A 17,656-nucleotide genomic window follows, 5' to 3' on the forward strand; every position below is an offset into this window, starting at 1 on the left:
TATTAGACCTCTATTTCCTTCTTGGGCAGCCAAATTCTAACCAAGGCTCTTTAGTTCTGTCTTTAGGAGATTAAACTTTGCTTTGAACTGGCTTCATCCTATTTACTTGTGCCTTCTGTCTTGGATTGTCCCATCAGAAACCAGCTGAAGAACATGATGAAACCTATGAGTTACCCAGGCTCAACGAACTGTCAGGCACTAGCAGGCCAGCTTAACTAAAGAAAGGCTCTGTTGGTGAGAGGCTGGCCAGTTTTCATTAGTAAGACATTTAGTCCATTTTTCTTGATGTTGCATTGGTGCCAGGAGGGCTGTGAGGAAGCTGGTGCATTGGCAGTGATGGATCTCACTCACTCCTAAATTCCACCCCACAGTATGAAAATCACATGCATTTTTCTTGCTGAAGACTTAGATCCCAAATAACTTCACAATACTCCTGCAAGGTTATGTTTCTTTTATTCAGATTTGGATTTCATCGCTTCATCCACTAGGATTTTAAATTGGTCCTATTCTTTTAATGACTACAACAGTTAGTGTCGGTCCCTCTTCCCATACAGCTGAACCACTACTAAATAACAAACAGAACTCAGAGCTTAAGACACAACTGACACCACTGAAAAAAATGAACATACCAAACAGCGCTGATGCATGGAGAAGGAAAAGGAATCAACCACTTATTAGAAAGATGCACCCCCCAGAAACATTACCAAAATAAAAAAAATTATTCTGTGGGGAAGGGCAGGGAGTGTATGTATGCCCACACTGATACTTCCACATCCATACCCTCACCCAAACGTACGTACATACATACATACATATATATATATGGGCACACACACATGCATCGACACACATGTATTAGGCTGGGCAAGTTATTTTTTTTTCTCCAGGAGAATATTATTACAACACTTTATTATATTACATCTGTCTTTAAAACAGGAAAACTTATTAAAACAGAAAATAAACAACTGCTTTAATAGCGCCAACTTATTTGGCTAAACCTTGAAAAACACTGCCTTTATATTTAGCGTGAAATACATGAAAAATCATGTTTAATTATTTTAGATATAAATGTATACCACTATCAGGTTCTTATTACTCATTTGGCTTGCCTTGCCCCTGGTATAGTGTTCGTAACTATTAAAAATGTCTTAATTTCTTCTAATATATAGGAAAAAATGCCTAAACACTGACTACTTGTCTATACTGGGTCCCCCAGTGTTATCCCCTTTCAAAAACAGTTCAAAGCATATTATATAATAGCAAGCATATTCCTGTTCTATACATAGTGCATCCTGTTTTGCAGTGCTTGCAGGTACCTCCGGCTCTCTTGCCTCTGCTCTTTCGAACAGATAATGCAAAACCAACCTTTGGCGGTCTCTTTTCTGAGGGCATAGATGAGAGGCGTCAATTTCTGGAGGCACAGACAGAAGTGAGAAAGCTACTTTTTGTTGACAGCATTGTCCTTGGGGAAGGACAACTGCTGCTTATCAGTTGAAAAAAAATAATCCCTTTGATAGATCCTGGGTCTCCATCTTTCATAAAACCTAAGAGAGGTCACATAAAGATTTGTTTCATGTTACATTTGTCACTACAGTGACACTAATCTATGTTCACACAAAGTAGAAGTCTATTAAAAATCCCTTATTACAGAGACAATCATTGAAAGCTATTAAGTCTTTAATCACTGAAGGCAATTTTGGTATCACAGGAACCTTTCACTTTCTGAAGTGGACTGTGGTCTCAGTCAGCTAAAGTGATCCCTCTTACAGTACCTTGAAGCTTAACACTAACAGCATCTCTAAAGTACCAGATTAAAAAAAAAATTAAAATCCTTTTTAGGCAAGAAAAACTAAACTTGATTGAAAGATTAGAAAGGTCATTAAAAAAACACCAAAACAAAACAACAAGCCCAAACAACCCCTTCTCCCCCCAAAATCCCAGAACCATATGAAATGCTGGAATTATTAGGAACAGATATAAGTGGTAAGATCAGTTAGAAAGTTCTTCTCATTATGAAATGGATGCTTCTGCATACAATCACATTTAAACTCAGTACTTGTTACATATCCTGAGGAGTCACACAAATCGGGACTTGCAATAAAGAACCAAAGCGCAGTTCTGTCCAGATGTGGCCCCTAGAAATTACTGATGAAGCTGGAATCCTTGAGTACGAGATCTAACAGGATTCTGCCCCTCTCTCCTCTGTGAGCAGGGTTAATATGATACTTTTATGTAGTGATGCCACATTCCAGACATTGCTTTTATTAGGATATCACACACCAGGCACAGGAAAAGGAGAAATGGCATGAGATGGCCTGGCCATGGCTGAACACCTGTGCAGTGGAAGCAAAAGTACCTGTTGGGATGCATTTAGCCAAAGGCCAAACCCTGCCATTTGGAGGACATTTATTCATTTAGCAAATTCCATGTTCTTCCCAGCAGAATAAGCAACCAAAACGAGTGTATTTTGCACTTTGTTGTAGCTGGTTCAGCTCCTGGGTTGTAATGGGCCTTTCCCATTACAGGAGTTTTGGCAATGTCAAAGACAAATCCTCTAGCATACAATTCTGCATTTCCCTCCTTTACCTCAGACAGTATGCTGTACTAGAAAAGGAAGCGTAAGAGTTTCTGAAAAACAGTTTTACAAAAAAGGAAACCACTCCAACAGATAAATTTTGCATTCACAAATGTAATGCATTCACAAAAATGTTATTGAAAAATAATTCAGAGTAACTGGGAACAAATTCTGCTTCATCTTCAGACTGAGTTACAGTGAATAGACTCAAACATATGGTAAGTAGCATAATAAAGTGAAGAATATATTATTTTAATGCATAAAATGCCATGTTTTTCAATTTGTGTAGTGACTGATCTTTATGCACAAAATTTCATTCATCTGCATCTTCACATGAAACTTTAAAATATAGCACTGCAGTACTGCCCAGTCATAAGAACACCAGATGGCAACTGAGCACAGTGAAATTCAAGAGCATTGTATCAGCTACAGTTCCATCTCCAGCAGTGCAACAGCCCAGGCACTTTAGAGCAGTACAAGAAACCCTTTCTTATGCAATTCATATTGTAATTCCAGGCAGTTGTCACCCACATGTATCATGTACCTTCTTCCAAAGATTTAACATTTTTCATCATCTTTAAAATGAGGCAACTAAGCTCAGCAATAGCTGTGTCAATGAATTCCACAAGCTAGATATATCCTGGAAAAGGGCCAGCAGGCCAGAATTTATCTGTGTGTGCATTCCAGTCCCCAAAGAATTAATTTCATTGCAAAGACCACTAAAGGAGGTAGGAACACTTAAGTCTATCCCCTTGAAAGAAAAGGATGCTGCTGCTTGCATAATTCTAAAGATGCAGAAAAGCCTCCACCATAGCTACACTGAATGTTCACAGACAAAAAAGCCCTTTGTTCCAGCGAGGATGCGATCACTACCATTTAGAAGCCCTATTTTAAGCAAGCAGGCAAGCCAATCTGAATGTACCACAATATGAGCTAGGAAAGGTTTGCTGTTATTCTTTACTGTCTGCTACCACTGTATTTCAAATGTTCCAGTCACTGGATACTCCATCAGATTTGCTTCTAATACTGTTTCAGAAGATGTAAACATACTTAACTTACTTGAGAAGGCAGCAACAGGCTTCAGCACTTAACTCAGGAAGGAGTTATCTTTCACAATAACACGTGTGCAAAATTCATTAGAAGGCACAGAACACATAGGTGTGTCCACTTGATTCCCGTTTATTCAGCTGTATCTCCCTTGTGATCTCTCAGTTAAATATTGCTTTATTTATTCTTTTTTATTATTATAAATTTTTTTTTAGACAAAGCCTCTTATAAGGACATATTTGTCATAGAAGACTTGATTTACTGTAATGGATCCTTCCATCCTGTTCAGACATGTGTTAGTTAAGCTGGACCAAGTACTGGGAAAAAAATTTTGTGTTAGTCCATTGTAGAAAGCAAGCTGCACTGCTGGACACCATTTAGATGCAACAGAGACCTTCACTTAAGTCCTCCTGCTCTAGCCATTATACTTCTCACCTTTACTGTGTTTTCCTCCCAGTTACTAAAATTAAATTTCTTTTTCCCTGAAAAGATGAAACTTTAAGGCGAATGAGGGATCCTTTTTCTAAGAGGACAGAAGGATATCAAATTGCATGATAGGTTGGTGTACTTCATAGGGTACTTCAGGAAAATGCTGACTATAGTTGGGGTTTTTTATGTAATGTAGAGATATTGAGCAGATTCACTGTCAGTCACAGCATGAATTCAAAGAAAAGACTTCACACTGCAGAGCTATGTCTGGATTCCTACTCATGTAATTGAGATCAGAAACTGTCCCATTGTCACCAATTATGAGTCACAATGAAGAACAAACTGCCTGATCAGCTGAGGGATGTGGCTGTGTTCCTGGAAACACAGGTCTCCATGGCATTTGGGACTGGCGACCAAGCTTGGGTGCCCTGGTGAAGGGTGGAGACTATTAAAGGCTAAAAGTCTTTGTGATTCCAGATCATCAATATTCTGTGGCACTTAGGAAACAAAGCACATACCAAGAAACAAAAGAAAAAAAACCACAACGTTGCAACTAACAATACAGTTTTGTTTCAAAATAACTAATCTGGAGGCCAGACAAGGGACTTGAATTTCAATAAAGCTTTAGCAGCAGGAGCACAGTCTCTCATCCTTCATGGCTGAAGATGTTCTTGTCCCTGATGAAGCAGCTAGAACTAATATGAAATTGATTCTTCTTTTTCTTAATAATCCATGTCACTCAGATGAGGTTCCTAGCAGCATATTCAGGGTTAAGAACCCTGACAGTGGCAGGAAGTGTTTGTGAAAGTAACTGTGGTTCCCAACTTTCCTGCTTTCATGGATTAAAATGCAGGCTCAATCCATGAGGGCTGTCACATTCTTGAACTCTGCAGTAAGAAGGAAATTGGAGTTTGCATCTCTTTAGTGGGTAGCTTTCTAGTGACACATCCTGGTTGTCATCTCTTTCTGTAAAAAAAAAGAAAGGGAGATTAAAAAGCAAATGACATTTGTTGTAAAGTGTGTGCACATGCCTTCCCCATTAACATTTCTGCATCTCTGCAAATTCATGTGATTTTATATGCCACCATGGTTCTGCTCCTCTCCATCATTTCAAGGACAAATAACCTAACTGCAATTAGCATGCAGCATTTTTTCATTTTTGACAGATTAATACCCTTTCTAATTCCCTAACCATGTCAGGTAAATGGTGCTGCATCCCACAAAAATGAAATAAATCACCTACAAAAGCAAGAAACCTTCTAATATAATGTAAGAAATAGGATTCCAATCATTGTCATTGCACCTGCAGCCAAGAGGAAACATCCTTTGCCAAGATACGATAATAGTTACAGCCAAGAAAATACATCTTTTGGCTAGTTATTTCTGCCACACATGGACACAAAGGGAACATGGACACAAATCTTCTCTGAAGACTTGACCAAAGCTGTGGCATTTGTCTCTAGGATGGGGTGTTGGAGCATTCACAGGCTCCATTAGGAATTTATCGTATCTGTTCTCCATATAAACCTCCATATAGGATTTATCCTATCTGATTTACAGGCACTTTGATACAAACTTTCTGGTAACTGGCTGCCCCATTCTGGAGAACTCTTTATATTTGCCAGCAGATTTTCTGGAAAGATGTATCAGATGGCCTGTCCAACATCCATTCACATACAAGGCATAAGTGTGTGTCGATTGCTGTCAAGGCTAAAGGGCTGATGCATCTAAGGGTCTCTACAGTTGTACAGGTTGTTCCTTTAGGTTCTGTTTCATAGCATCTCCAGACTGTACAGCATTTCCCTTGGAAAATCTGTTCAGATTTACCAAGTTACCAGAAGTTTCTGGAAGTCTTAGCTTGTTTGCATAGTTTGTTACAAGATCATTATTATCTAATGTAAACACCTTGCTGACAGTCTTGTAACTGTATCTTACCCTTGCTTAACAGATCCTTTCTCCACCTAGAATCCTATGCAGAATTGTAGCACTTTTTTCCCTTTCCAGAGCTTTATTCAGTTTTCATTTCTAACTAACTGCATCACTTGTTATTTTGCTGTCATGCACATAACAGAATGGAATATTGTAATTCACAGCTGTTATAAAGACAATGGTAATTAGTACAGTAATGTATACAGTAATGTGTGATCTCCACAGTGATCCATACAGTAACCTGAACTAGTGGTTGCTTCTCTTCTAATTTGTTAAAGGTGACAAAAATGAATGTTCATGGAAAAAACTGTCCCTTTTCTCCTTAAACGTTTTGTGGTAGGTTTTTTTGGTTTTTTGGGTTTTTTTTTTTTTTTTGGCATTGTTTTGTTTTTCTTTTAAACAGCTGGAATTAGGCTTATTCCTTCAAAGCAACAAACATCAAATGCAGAATTTAATATAAATCAGTGCACTCTTGGACAGCTTCCTACTTTTTTATACATAAGCAGATACAAAACGCCTCTCTTCTTTCTCTGAGAGATCAGAAAAAGCAACTATGCAAGTACCGAATGCGGAACATATATAACTCACTACTACTTCAACACCATGGTAACTAGCTCTGACCAAAGTAGGCATCTAGAAGCTGATAAAATCCAGCAACGCTCAGTTTGGTTGGAAGCCCTCAGGAAGCTCTTCCCAGAGAGGGAGGGCAGGGCAGGGCAGGGCAGAGGACATGAGTTGTGATGTGGTTTAGACACCACGCAGAATTTTTACTGACAGGGCCTAACCCCGTTTCCAAATCTGGTTTTCCCCACTGAGGATGCCAGGTGCTGCCCTGGCCAAGCTGCCTCCGCAGTGTGATGCCTGGCTTGTGGTGCCAGGCTTTTTCCTACAGGCTGAGGAGGCACACACCTTGCGGAGACTGATTAGCACCTTCCTCAGCAAAATCTGCCACAAGTAGAAAGGAGCTAAAAGACACTCAGCAAGGGAGTAGTCATTGCGAAAGCCTTTGTTTTCTTCCCAGATTTTAAATTACTCTTTTATTTCCCTTGTCTGAAGATTAATTTGGTGCTAATGCTTAATGGAGATTAATTAGGTGCTAATGATTGAGGCAGTGTTAATCTTTGCAGATGCTTAAATTTACACATCATCAGTGTCTGTGAGTTCTCCATACTGTACTGCCAATAATCTCAGCTGACAGATCTGGGACCTAAAACACCACCACCACAGTTCTTCCTGCAACTGCTGCTGAACAGCTATTTCTAGTCAGATAGTAGCATCTTACCCTGTTAGAAAAGCGTAAACAGGGCAATGTGGACACTATTGGAGTCATTGTAAACTTGACCACCCTCCTCCAGGAGCACTGTGAGGCAAACTGCCTCCCGACAGAATAATAAAACATCATAAGCAACATGTTCAGCCTGTAAAATGCATCTCCATTCTTACCTTAAAGAAAAAATTGCTTCAGAGGCAGGAGTTTGAACATGGATAAATGTGTCCAGGCAAGGGAAAGAGTAGGAGCCTTGGACAATCGATTCATGAGGTATAAACTAGAGGGCTTTAAACCCGTTTGCCATGTGAGCTTCAGCTATGTGCAGCTGTTGAGTGTTTCACTGCTCAATATCATGAAATGCGAACCTACCATGCCATTCCTAACTCTTCTGTAGAGGCAGAGTTTATTATTTTATAGTAATATAAATTCTACCCAAGCCTCTCCCTCCTTTGATTTCTGGAAGTTTGTCTGGTTATGAAGTTATACTCATGATCCCTTACATCCACTGGCTTCCACCTAAACCATATTCCCCCCACCCTGTCAGGAGAATGCTGCTGCAAATGGCTTTGCAGTTTTCTCACTGCTTCTACTGAACAGGCCTTCCGTTCCAACACCTGCTTGGCTTTGGTTTTGGAAACGCTCACCAAAGTTGTAGTGAAAAAAATGTTATAAAACTTAACAAAACATCATCACCTCTGATGCACAGAAACTTCTTCTGTATTGACCTATATTGTTATTGGTAAATGAAGGACACAGAAGTACAGACTATGTTCACACTGCACTCCTGCATATAAGTGCCTAAGGTTTTACTGATTTCAGCCAATGACAATGAACTAGACATCCTTTAAAAAAAAACACAAACAAACCCCAAACAAAAAAAAAAAAATCAAAGAACAAACCACCCTGATCCTTACAACAGTGAATTGGTACAAGCTTTGTGAGAGTGACGTAGTTCTAGTTGATTTTTTCTTAGAGGAATTTACAATAGAGAGCAAAACCAAACAGAAAATGGTTTCTGAAAGACACTGATATAACTATGAAGCTGGCAAAGAAAAAGTTAGCTTCACTCAAAATGCTGGTGAGAATGAGAGGAAAAGTCGTACCCACAGTGTGTAACCTTGGCCAGGCAGCAGCATGAGGCATGCTGTGTGCTGCAGAGCCCACTGCTGAGCCTTTTACAGACCAGACTGCTCCTACTTGCCAGACACTCCCTCTGAAATACTTACCTTTAAGAACTAATCCCCTGCTCTTCACAGAGCCTGCTGCAAAATCTCTCACTGATTCTGATGGGCGCCAGGGAACTTAGCACATTGCCCCACTCCATTTAACTTAGTGGAGAAGTCCCCCTCAAAGATCTGGCTCTTAGTGATTCTGGTAGCGCACAGCCGTTAGGTGAGAACTGGCTTTAACACAAACTCAAAGCCGAGTCGTCTTCAGTGTTTATTAAGTCTTCCTAGTTTTGTGCTTCTCTGAAACTTTAACGTTCGTTTTAATTTGGAAAAGGTGCAAAGGTATGTTCTTGGCTAATAATTATCAATTAAAAGCACATAAGTGTACTACCAAACATGGGAAATGACAACTAGCTGTTGACTTGACTCTTCTGAGATGGCACGAAGATGGAAACCCCAGCTGGATTTTAAATGAAATACACAGGCTAGACAGACAAGTTAGAAAAGCAGACACAGAGACACAGGCAGGCATACACAAGCATTTTTAAAGGTCTTTACAACTTCCAAAGTCCTTCCATGCTGACTATGATATGAAGAAATAGTGTGAAATGGGGACAATGGACATCGAACGTGATTGTATATGTCTGCTCAAGGAATGTGGGTATGGTGACTAGTCATGGGTGCGGTGTCTGGTCACATAGGCACACAGCTCTGAGGAGACGCCTGCCCTTCTTCCTCTAACAAAGGGGAGACGGGGAGACGCCTGCCCTTCTTCCTCTGACAAAGGGGCTATTTAAAAGAGAATGAGAGAAGATGAGAGACATTCAAATGCTATCTAGAGGGAGGGAGTGCTAAGTCTCCTTGCTGGAGAAGATGGGATGGTCACAAGAACATGAATCACCTACAAACCTGCAAGACCACCACATTCCAGGCAAAGGACTGATAAGCTAATTAACATACGAAGCGGGTTTGTATAGGCGTTAATTGAATATTCATTTGTTTCATTGTATAAATGTGGGATGGTTCGTCACTTCGGGCATGCACGCTTGTGGAGGAGCGATCCCCCGTGCATCTGCGCGCAATAAACATACCTACTTTATAACTTTCGAGTTATAGAGTCTAATTCCGCACGTCAACTAAACACCCAAAAATTTGTTAACAGAAACTCTCCATACCAGAGCTTTAGATACCAGGTGTGCTTCTTCTTTAAAACAAATCGCAAGAAATTTCAGAACATTGTTCCATACTGCTGTGTTGAGACTTGTTCCTGCTCTTAATTTTTGACTACTTGTGAATTTGGATTATTTAGAAATAAATGCTGGTTTTCAAAGCCAAAATACAAAACAGAAAATAAAATCTGGACCTGATTGTGTGCTGAATACTCACAGAGCAGCCACTAAGGAAAATTTAACACAGGACTATTCTAAGTAACTTTAAGAGAAACATTTGCTATTCTTTGTCAGATCCTTAAAAGTACTTTCTCACTTGCTGGAGTTAATGCTAACAAGCCACTTTCTAAGCACCAGAAATCTGTCTAGTCTGTTGGTATTTGTGGTTTAAGGGAAGATTGCATCCCTTAACATTTTACAGGGAGTACCAACATAGTTTCCCAGAAAAAGGGAAAAAAGCAACACACACAGTCTTAAAAAGGTAATAAATATTTATTAAGAAAAGAATGAAAAAAATCCAACACCTTACAAGCATGCACTAGTAATGGAAGAAGCCTCTTTTCAACAGGACAAACCTACCTATGGGGAGATGCTGATGAAATCTGAATGTGTTATGAAGAATGAGCTCCTCAGCAAAGAATCACATTCTACTAAGAAAATAGTATTTCTATGCTTGTGTGAATCAAACATGGACTTGCCAAAATATAAGGCATAAAAAACAATCATCTTTGGACTAGCATTTAATGGAAGCAAGGTGTCTGCAGTCTGCCTTATGCAAAAGCTGACGGGAAAGCTGGTGAAGTGACATGAGTAAATAACATAAGTCAGAGTATTCTAAAAGAACACCAGAAAAAAATGCAATAATAACCTTCACTAGAACCAGGGCTTCTTTAAAGATTAAAATCCTTGTTGAGTGCCTGTGTCTGACCCTTACTTCTCATTCCCCAAACTGCAGCCGAGCAGGGCTTGCCATTTCCCCTTCTCACCTCCTCCTACTGCCAGCTGGCAAGCTTAAGGATGATGTGACAACAGCTTCTTTTAGCTCTTTGACGTGGTTTTAAACATGGTGAGGGTTTAGGATGTTGATATAAGTGTCTCAGCAGAGAAGTGGTTAGAAGAAATGTATTACCTCCTGGTGGGTAGAGGCACCCTGCCCAGAGGTACCCAGCAGCCTGGAAAACCTGACCAACTAGCTGACAGCAAGGAGATGCCAGGAAAGGACACCATGCGCAATTCACTTGTCCCAACTTATGGACTTACAGAATTCAGCCCTCTATGTAGCCTATCGTGTACTCATGTCTTCAAACACTGCACCCAAAAAAACAAAGCACTGCCCAGCCTTAGCCATATTTTTACAGTTAAGGAATTTAATATCTGTGTAACAATCCTTAATCCTTGTGAATAAATACACAACGTTGAGCAGGAAGGCAACACACAAACAACCCTTCTGATCTGATTAGAAGGCTGCACTGGAGCAGACACACACATCATCAGGACACACCTTTCCAAACCCAAGGGGAATACCCTATATACACCGAGAGGCTCAGTGATGTACCTGTGGAGCCAGTTCAGTCTTTTCATTGTTCAGCTCAGAACCACTGAATAAGTGGATGAAGAAGCAAAAGGTTTAAAAGAACATTTTCCATGCAGTTCTTCAAAGCACAAATGGCTATGACTTCTGTGACTCTTTATTTACAAAGATTTCAACAATTGATAAATAATCATCATGTGGACAAAGCTCTTTGTATCCTGGTCAAAAAGACACCGTTTCCTATGGAATAAATTATGGTCTAAGATCCTGTGCTGCATAGCTATCTATATTCAGCTATATTCATAGCTAATTAACCAGGATAGGAAAGCTGAAGCCACATTTGTAACAGTAATATAAACTGTAAAACAAAACAAAAAAAACCCAACCTTTTTTTCTCTGGAATTTTTAGTTAGAGCCATGCCCTGAATCTTCATTTAGAAACTGTGTTTTCCAAAGTTACGAAAAAAAAAAAAATTCTCTGCTTCTTTAGTTGCCCCTATCTCTGTACACTGACCAAAAAAAAAGAGAGACTGGTAATTGCTACCCAATGGGCATATTGATCATTTCGGTATTTCCTTTGTTAGGTTTCAGGATGTCTTCAATGAATGAGTCTCAATTACCATGATGGACTAAATTAATCTCTCCTACAATCAGTTTGGCTTCAAGGTAGTTATTTTGAGGCTAAGTATGGCCTGATAATAATCTTAGTTGCTTATTCCTGAATTTGTATGGTTATGTTTGCAGGACACAGGCAAAACCCTGCAAATGTAATCCCTTCTCATTGAATACACGGACATTTTATCAACTGGCTGTAAGCAGGAGCAGAAGCAGTAAATTACAGTGCGAAATGCACCTGTCAATAGGGTTAGATCCAGCTAGATATACAGAACAGCATTTAGATGACTGACTTGCTTAAAGGCATTGTATTGCAAAGAGGTACTTCCACCTTCTGTATGTTTCTGTCTCCTGTAATAATAAAGTAAAAATCCTTCTGTGGTTGGTTTTAGTGTATCTTACCCTATTAAATGGACTTGAGATGTGCTGCTTTTGGCACTGAGGTCACGCAGAGTGGATGAGCAAATGGTAACACTAACTCTAGTATAAAATTTTGCAGAAAATCTATCAGGAGACGTGTTAGTTCTCAAAATGTGAAGTGCAATTTTGTTGCATATAGTAGTTATTTTTCATAAATAATTATATACACTAACAGATTTATTTAAATGGTATAAATAGTAAATACATTTTTCTTTTTTTTCTTTTTTTTTTTTTTTTTTTACAAAACTGCCAAGTTTATGAGGTGGCAGTTTTTTTCTTCTGGCAATTTGAAAAACTGGACTTCATGCTTCTCAGTTTTCTAATTCATGTGGGTTTAGAATGACTAACAGCCAAATCGAACACTCAATAAAACTGAGTCACTCAAGAAGAACTGTTAAATTATGAAAACTCATCTTTTTAGTTAGGTGGAATAGCTTTCCTGAAACTTCTGATGCCAGTTAGATTAGTGGGTTAAGCCATTAAGTGTTACAGAAAGGAAATTACAGATATTTCTTGAGCAGTTATCTGAAATTTCAAGTTGGTTTTGTTGCCTGAACTTGCCAACTACCAAACTCTGATTTAATTAAACCAGAATGTGCACAAAGTTTAGGTCAGGCTGACCCACCCTTTCAAGTCATTAATGCTCAAGTACCCACCATCTCAAGTCATCAAAACTGATGACTGAAAGGACTTCTGATCAAGGGAGTCAGTTTGGGGAAATAACAGATAATGATAAGAACACTGTTACGTAAATTATGCAGGAAGAAGTCACCACATGAAAAAAGTTCTGGCTGCAAGAGGGGACAAGCCGATAAGGTGTTGCAATCACCAATTTGCACTATAAGTAAGAAGCTTGTAACCAATTCTGTGTGTGAATGACATGGGTATGTGATGTATACTGTACATACATGTATACTGTATACAGTGTGTACCCTGGGGTATGTTATGTGCACGTTAGGAGGAAGGATCCCCCATGCACCCAGGCTGCAATAAACCAATGTTGGCTTTCTAAACTATCATTTGGTTTTGAGAGTTTTCCAGGTTATGATTTTCGGTAACATTTTGAGTTCTAGGAGATCTCAGGTATCGCTGCTGGTTTTTTTTAAAGCAGCCTTTCATTTGTGAAGATTGACAACACTCAGTCAGTGTTGCCTCCTTGTTTCAGTCTACAAGGGGCAACTGATCTGCATCATTCAGAGAAGCACAGGATATACCTAAATTGGGAAGACAATATTTCGTCAAAGAGGATGGGCATCAGTAGTTCTCTCCACAGTAATAAAACCCAGTTGAGATGCTAATGCAGATAGGACAAAAACTATCTAAAAGCGTTACAGGAACCATTGTGGGGGAGTTCCCACCAGACTTTTTGCAGTGGTGGTGAAAAAGCTTTTTCCAGTCCCTGCTTGCAGTTAATGTGCCTTCCACACAAAGCACAAACAGTAAGGACCCCTTTTGCTAATAGGTTTAAAAACTAGTGTAAATAGACCCATACACATTATAGATTCAATTAAACGCTTAACAGTTTTGCCCGTTTCTGATTCTACCTAGACAACGTATTCTTTAGGGTTTTTCCTTGGTGGAGCACAAACTGCAACTCTGATTCACATCAGCTACAAGTTACTAGGACAGGCAGAGTAAGGTATCACGTTGTGGTCACTAAGGAGCAATTTTGGCTCTGATTCAGCTTAGAATTTAAACACGAGGGCAAGCCCAGGAGCAGGAATCTCATGTGAGTAGTGTAGAGGAAACACTTACGTATCCATTATAAAGCAAATAATTTGAAATTCTTGTTTCATATAACAGCTGACCTGGAATGCCCCTGTCATTTTTTTGTGGTTTTACAACCACAATTTCCTTTTACTGCTCTGCTTTTCCTCCTTGTTGCTGTAAGCAAGCCAGCTACTCCCCACACATACTAAGCTAGCACCGAGCAGCCACCTATTGACTAGGCAAGATTCACATTAACTCATCAGAAACTCAAAATTAATTAAATATTTATGAAAATATTTTTTGTGTGTCGTGTCTTTTCTGTTACATCAATCTCATTGGAGTTGATTGTAAAAAAAAATAAAATAAAGAAGTGCAAAAGTATCAGATGGATGTTATTTTGCAGTTAGTTTCTGCTCTTTTAATGTTTTTCAAAATTGAAGATATTTGGAGGAATAAGTTTCTTCAAAATGTTCATGTTCTCACTTTATTCCAAACAGTTAACTAGAATTGTTTTTATCTTGTATTAATAATATCTTTGAAGAACAAATGTGTTGTGGAGATGCCCCTTTATATAGGAGAAGCCTATAACTTGAATTGATGTTAAACTTTAAAACAGGACTTCGGTGGTGTACTTCTCACCACAAAAACAGATAATCATGTCAGAGCACAAAAGCGCAGAGTGGTTAATCCAGAGCACCAACAGTACCATCCCAAAACCTCTGATTAGTTGATTACACACAGAAAATTGTCAGTAGGGAAGACTGTCTGTCCTCCTGCTCCAAGCAGGGTGTGCTTGGGTTCAATGCAAGGAAAACAGTGAATGTGATGAAAATAATGATTAAAAACATGCATGCCAGAAATTATTTACTGAGAAAAACTGACACTGCAGTGCATCTTACAACTCTGAGTCGGAGAATCCTGGTTTTCAGCAATGTTAAGTCCTAGTGTTCTCATTTCCCACCCTGACTTCTTGCAGGAAATGGAGGAGATGGAAAAGATGACATTTACTTAGCTACCACTAGTTTCTTGTTCAGCTGGTGGTCACATCTATTAACTGAGACATTCTCATCGTTTGTGCAATGGAAAAGAAATTCTGTTGGATATTATCACCATATCTCTTGTTGAAATGGAAAAATTGGACTGAGGGCAAGGAATGCTTGGTTTCTTTTTTTTTTCTTTTTTTTTCCCAAAGCAAAAATACTGCTGACTAGTTGGCAGCAGTGACAAGCTTTGTCTGAATGGGGACTTTTACTAAAGTGATGACCAAAAGGAAAAGAAAAAAAGAAAATTATACCTACTTTAATGTTGGCTCAACAAGTGTTTCATTTTTGGTAATACCCAAACAAGTAGTAAGTCACTACACCACTTTGGGATGAGTAACAGAATTCGAAGCAACTACAAGCAACAAGCATGTATGAAAACTAAATTCATATTGTGAATTGTACTTGAGAACACACAAATACCTACGTCACATGCTTAAAGAGAGCCAGTGATATGTCCGTCCATGTCTGCGTTCCTGCTCCCCGCAACCCCCCACCTCCACCCCACCCCCACCTCCCACTTTGGTTATTAGTTCCGCATCTACTGGCACATGTAACTGTTGGGGTTTTTGTTTTCTACAAGGCACGCAGTAAATATTTAGCAAGTGAATTTTGCTATAAGAAAGGCCGATAGTCAATTCTATCTAATAGAGGGCATGGTGTGCAGTTTTGTGGGAGGATGGACAAAAGCAAATCAGAGAAAGGATGGGGAAGCTAGGTGCCAACTTCTCCAGAAGAAGCTATTTGGGTTGGACCTGCCTATTCTTACCAGAGTGGCAGGGGGCTGGCAGCTCTCCCTCTGAATGCCCCAATATCAATGCAAGAGGAAGCAGAAAGAAAAGTTTTTCATACAGAAGCTTCACTTACAGGTTTTTTTTTATCAGAATCTGTTAAAGATCAGTTATTCTTCTGGAGCATCAGCAGTATCTATGACTCTGAACAAGATTAAACCTTTAATGTTCTTTGCCTAAAGTTTCAGCTATCCAGACAGCACACAGAACTCGCTAGGAATTTTAGAAGGATAAAAAGTTGGAGATATCTTTAAAACAATACATTAAGATTCACAGAATCACAGAATGCTTTGGGTTGGAAGGGACCTGAAAGATCATCCAGTTCCAACCCCCCTGCCATGGGCAGGGACACCTTCCACTAGACCAGGTTGCTCAGAGCCCCATCCAGCCTGGCCTTGAGCACTGCCAGGGATGGGGCATCCACAGCTGCTCTGGGCAACCAGTGCCAGTGTTGCCTTGTTGTCTGGCTTCTTGTAAGTGCTATAATACAGGACACTTCAGAAAGATCTGAAGTGCTGTACTTTGATGTCAATGAGCAGCAATACAAAAGTAGAATTGGGTAGCTATGAAGGATAATGACAAAGAGAACACAGTGACTTTAATGAAATTAGTTTTCCTCTACTTTTGAGCTCAGACTGTCCTCTGCTGACTGCCAAATAATTTATATTACACAGTCTATTGATTTATGAGTACCATCACTGCTTTCATAAAGACTGTAAATGGAAAAATGGACAAAATGCTAATTTTCACCATAAACATCAAAAATTAGTTAAGCAGACCAAACAATAATTTGGAAAAAAAAAATCAAGTGAATTAATAAAGGTATACTTTTATTTTAAAATACATGCTTGAAAAATCTGTCTGCAGAAGAAGTCTTATGTAATCATGTTTAACTGAGCTGTGTTTCATCTGAGTGTACCCTTGTCACAATGCTGACACTTTGCCATGTTTTATTAAGTCTGCTACTGCTGATTTTTCCAATGTGAGCACTGGTTTTGTCTAGTGCCAGACAGGCTATGTTGATGGTACTTCTACTATGTCTGTGGCATTTCTGGCAAAGAATTGCCTGATACATACACATCTTTTCTGGTATCAACAAGGATGCAGCAAAGCTGCTAAATACTTTGTGGAAAGATGCGTTGTTTGTGGTAAATCAGATGTGCAACAGCAGCTACTTGGGCCTCACGTACAGCAATGACAGAGCTGTAGGACTGATATTTATGCCTTACTGTAGCCCTGGGAAAGCAAGAAGCATAGAAGAGGAACTCTGAAGTGTTCACCTGAGCACAATCTGCCTATGGTACTTTTAATTAGCTCATCCTGAAACAGACAGGGTGCTTGGAGAAACTCACATGAAAATGGACACTTTTTGATTTGGTATTCCGACTTCTGAACACCTAACAGGACTAGCACCAGCAGCTGCTGCAAGCCCAAACCCTCACATGCATGTAGGGACACACTCCTTCCAGTACACAGGACTACACTTTTGTCTGTGTGTGTGCCGTCAGAAGAGCAGGCTGCCACAAAACCAGCAGTCGCACCATCACAATTCCCCCAACTCTGTGTTTCCACTACCTGGCTTGTGCCAATGTTAGGCTCTGTGTAACTGCTCAGGAAAGTGTCCTGGCAAAAACTCCAGCTGTTCAAGGAGATAGTCAATAGGGCCCCCTGGGAAACTGCCTTCGGGGACAAGGGAGCAGAACAGAGGTGGCAGATCTTTAAGGGTGCTTTCCATAGAGCACAGGATGTCTCAATCCCCAGGTATAAGAAGCTAGGGAAGGATGGCAAAAGACGGGCATAGCTGAGTCAAGACCTGCTGGTCAAACTAAACGGTAAGAAGGAAATGCACAGGCAGTGGAAGCAGGGATAGGTATCCTGGGGAATAGTACAGAAGCATCGCTCAGTTGTGTTAGGATGGGGTCAGGAAGGCCAAGGTGTGGATGGAGCTGAACTTGGCAACG

General features: G+C 39.8%; 1 protein-coding gene across 5 annotated transcripts in view; it reads right to left on the reverse strand.

Moving 5' to 3' along the window:
• Nucleotides 1–434: 434 nt before the first annotated feature.
• Nucleotides 435–17,656, reverse strand: part of MOB3B (MOB kinase activator 3B) — a 108,389-nt gene continuing 91,167 nt past the window's right edge. For all 5 annotated transcript variants that reach the window (XM_040580177.1, XM_040580173.1, XM_040580178.1 and 2 more), the window contains one exon: nt 435–5,017. Coding sequence is in view for 1 of the 5 variants with exons in the window: in XM_040580178.1 (XP_040436112.1) it covers nt 4,988–5,017 (30 nt within the window). In the remaining 4 variants the exon portion in view is untranslated. The remainder of the gene's footprint in view (nt 5,018–17,656) is intronic.

This window comes from Falco naumanni, chromosome Z (assembly GCF_017639655.2).
Source record: "Falco naumanni isolate bFalNau1 chromosome Z, bFalNau1.pat, whole genome shotgun sequence".
In the NCBI taxonomy this organism is placed as follows: Eukaryota; Metazoa; Chordata; class Aves; order Falconiformes; family Falconidae; genus Falco; species Falco naumanni.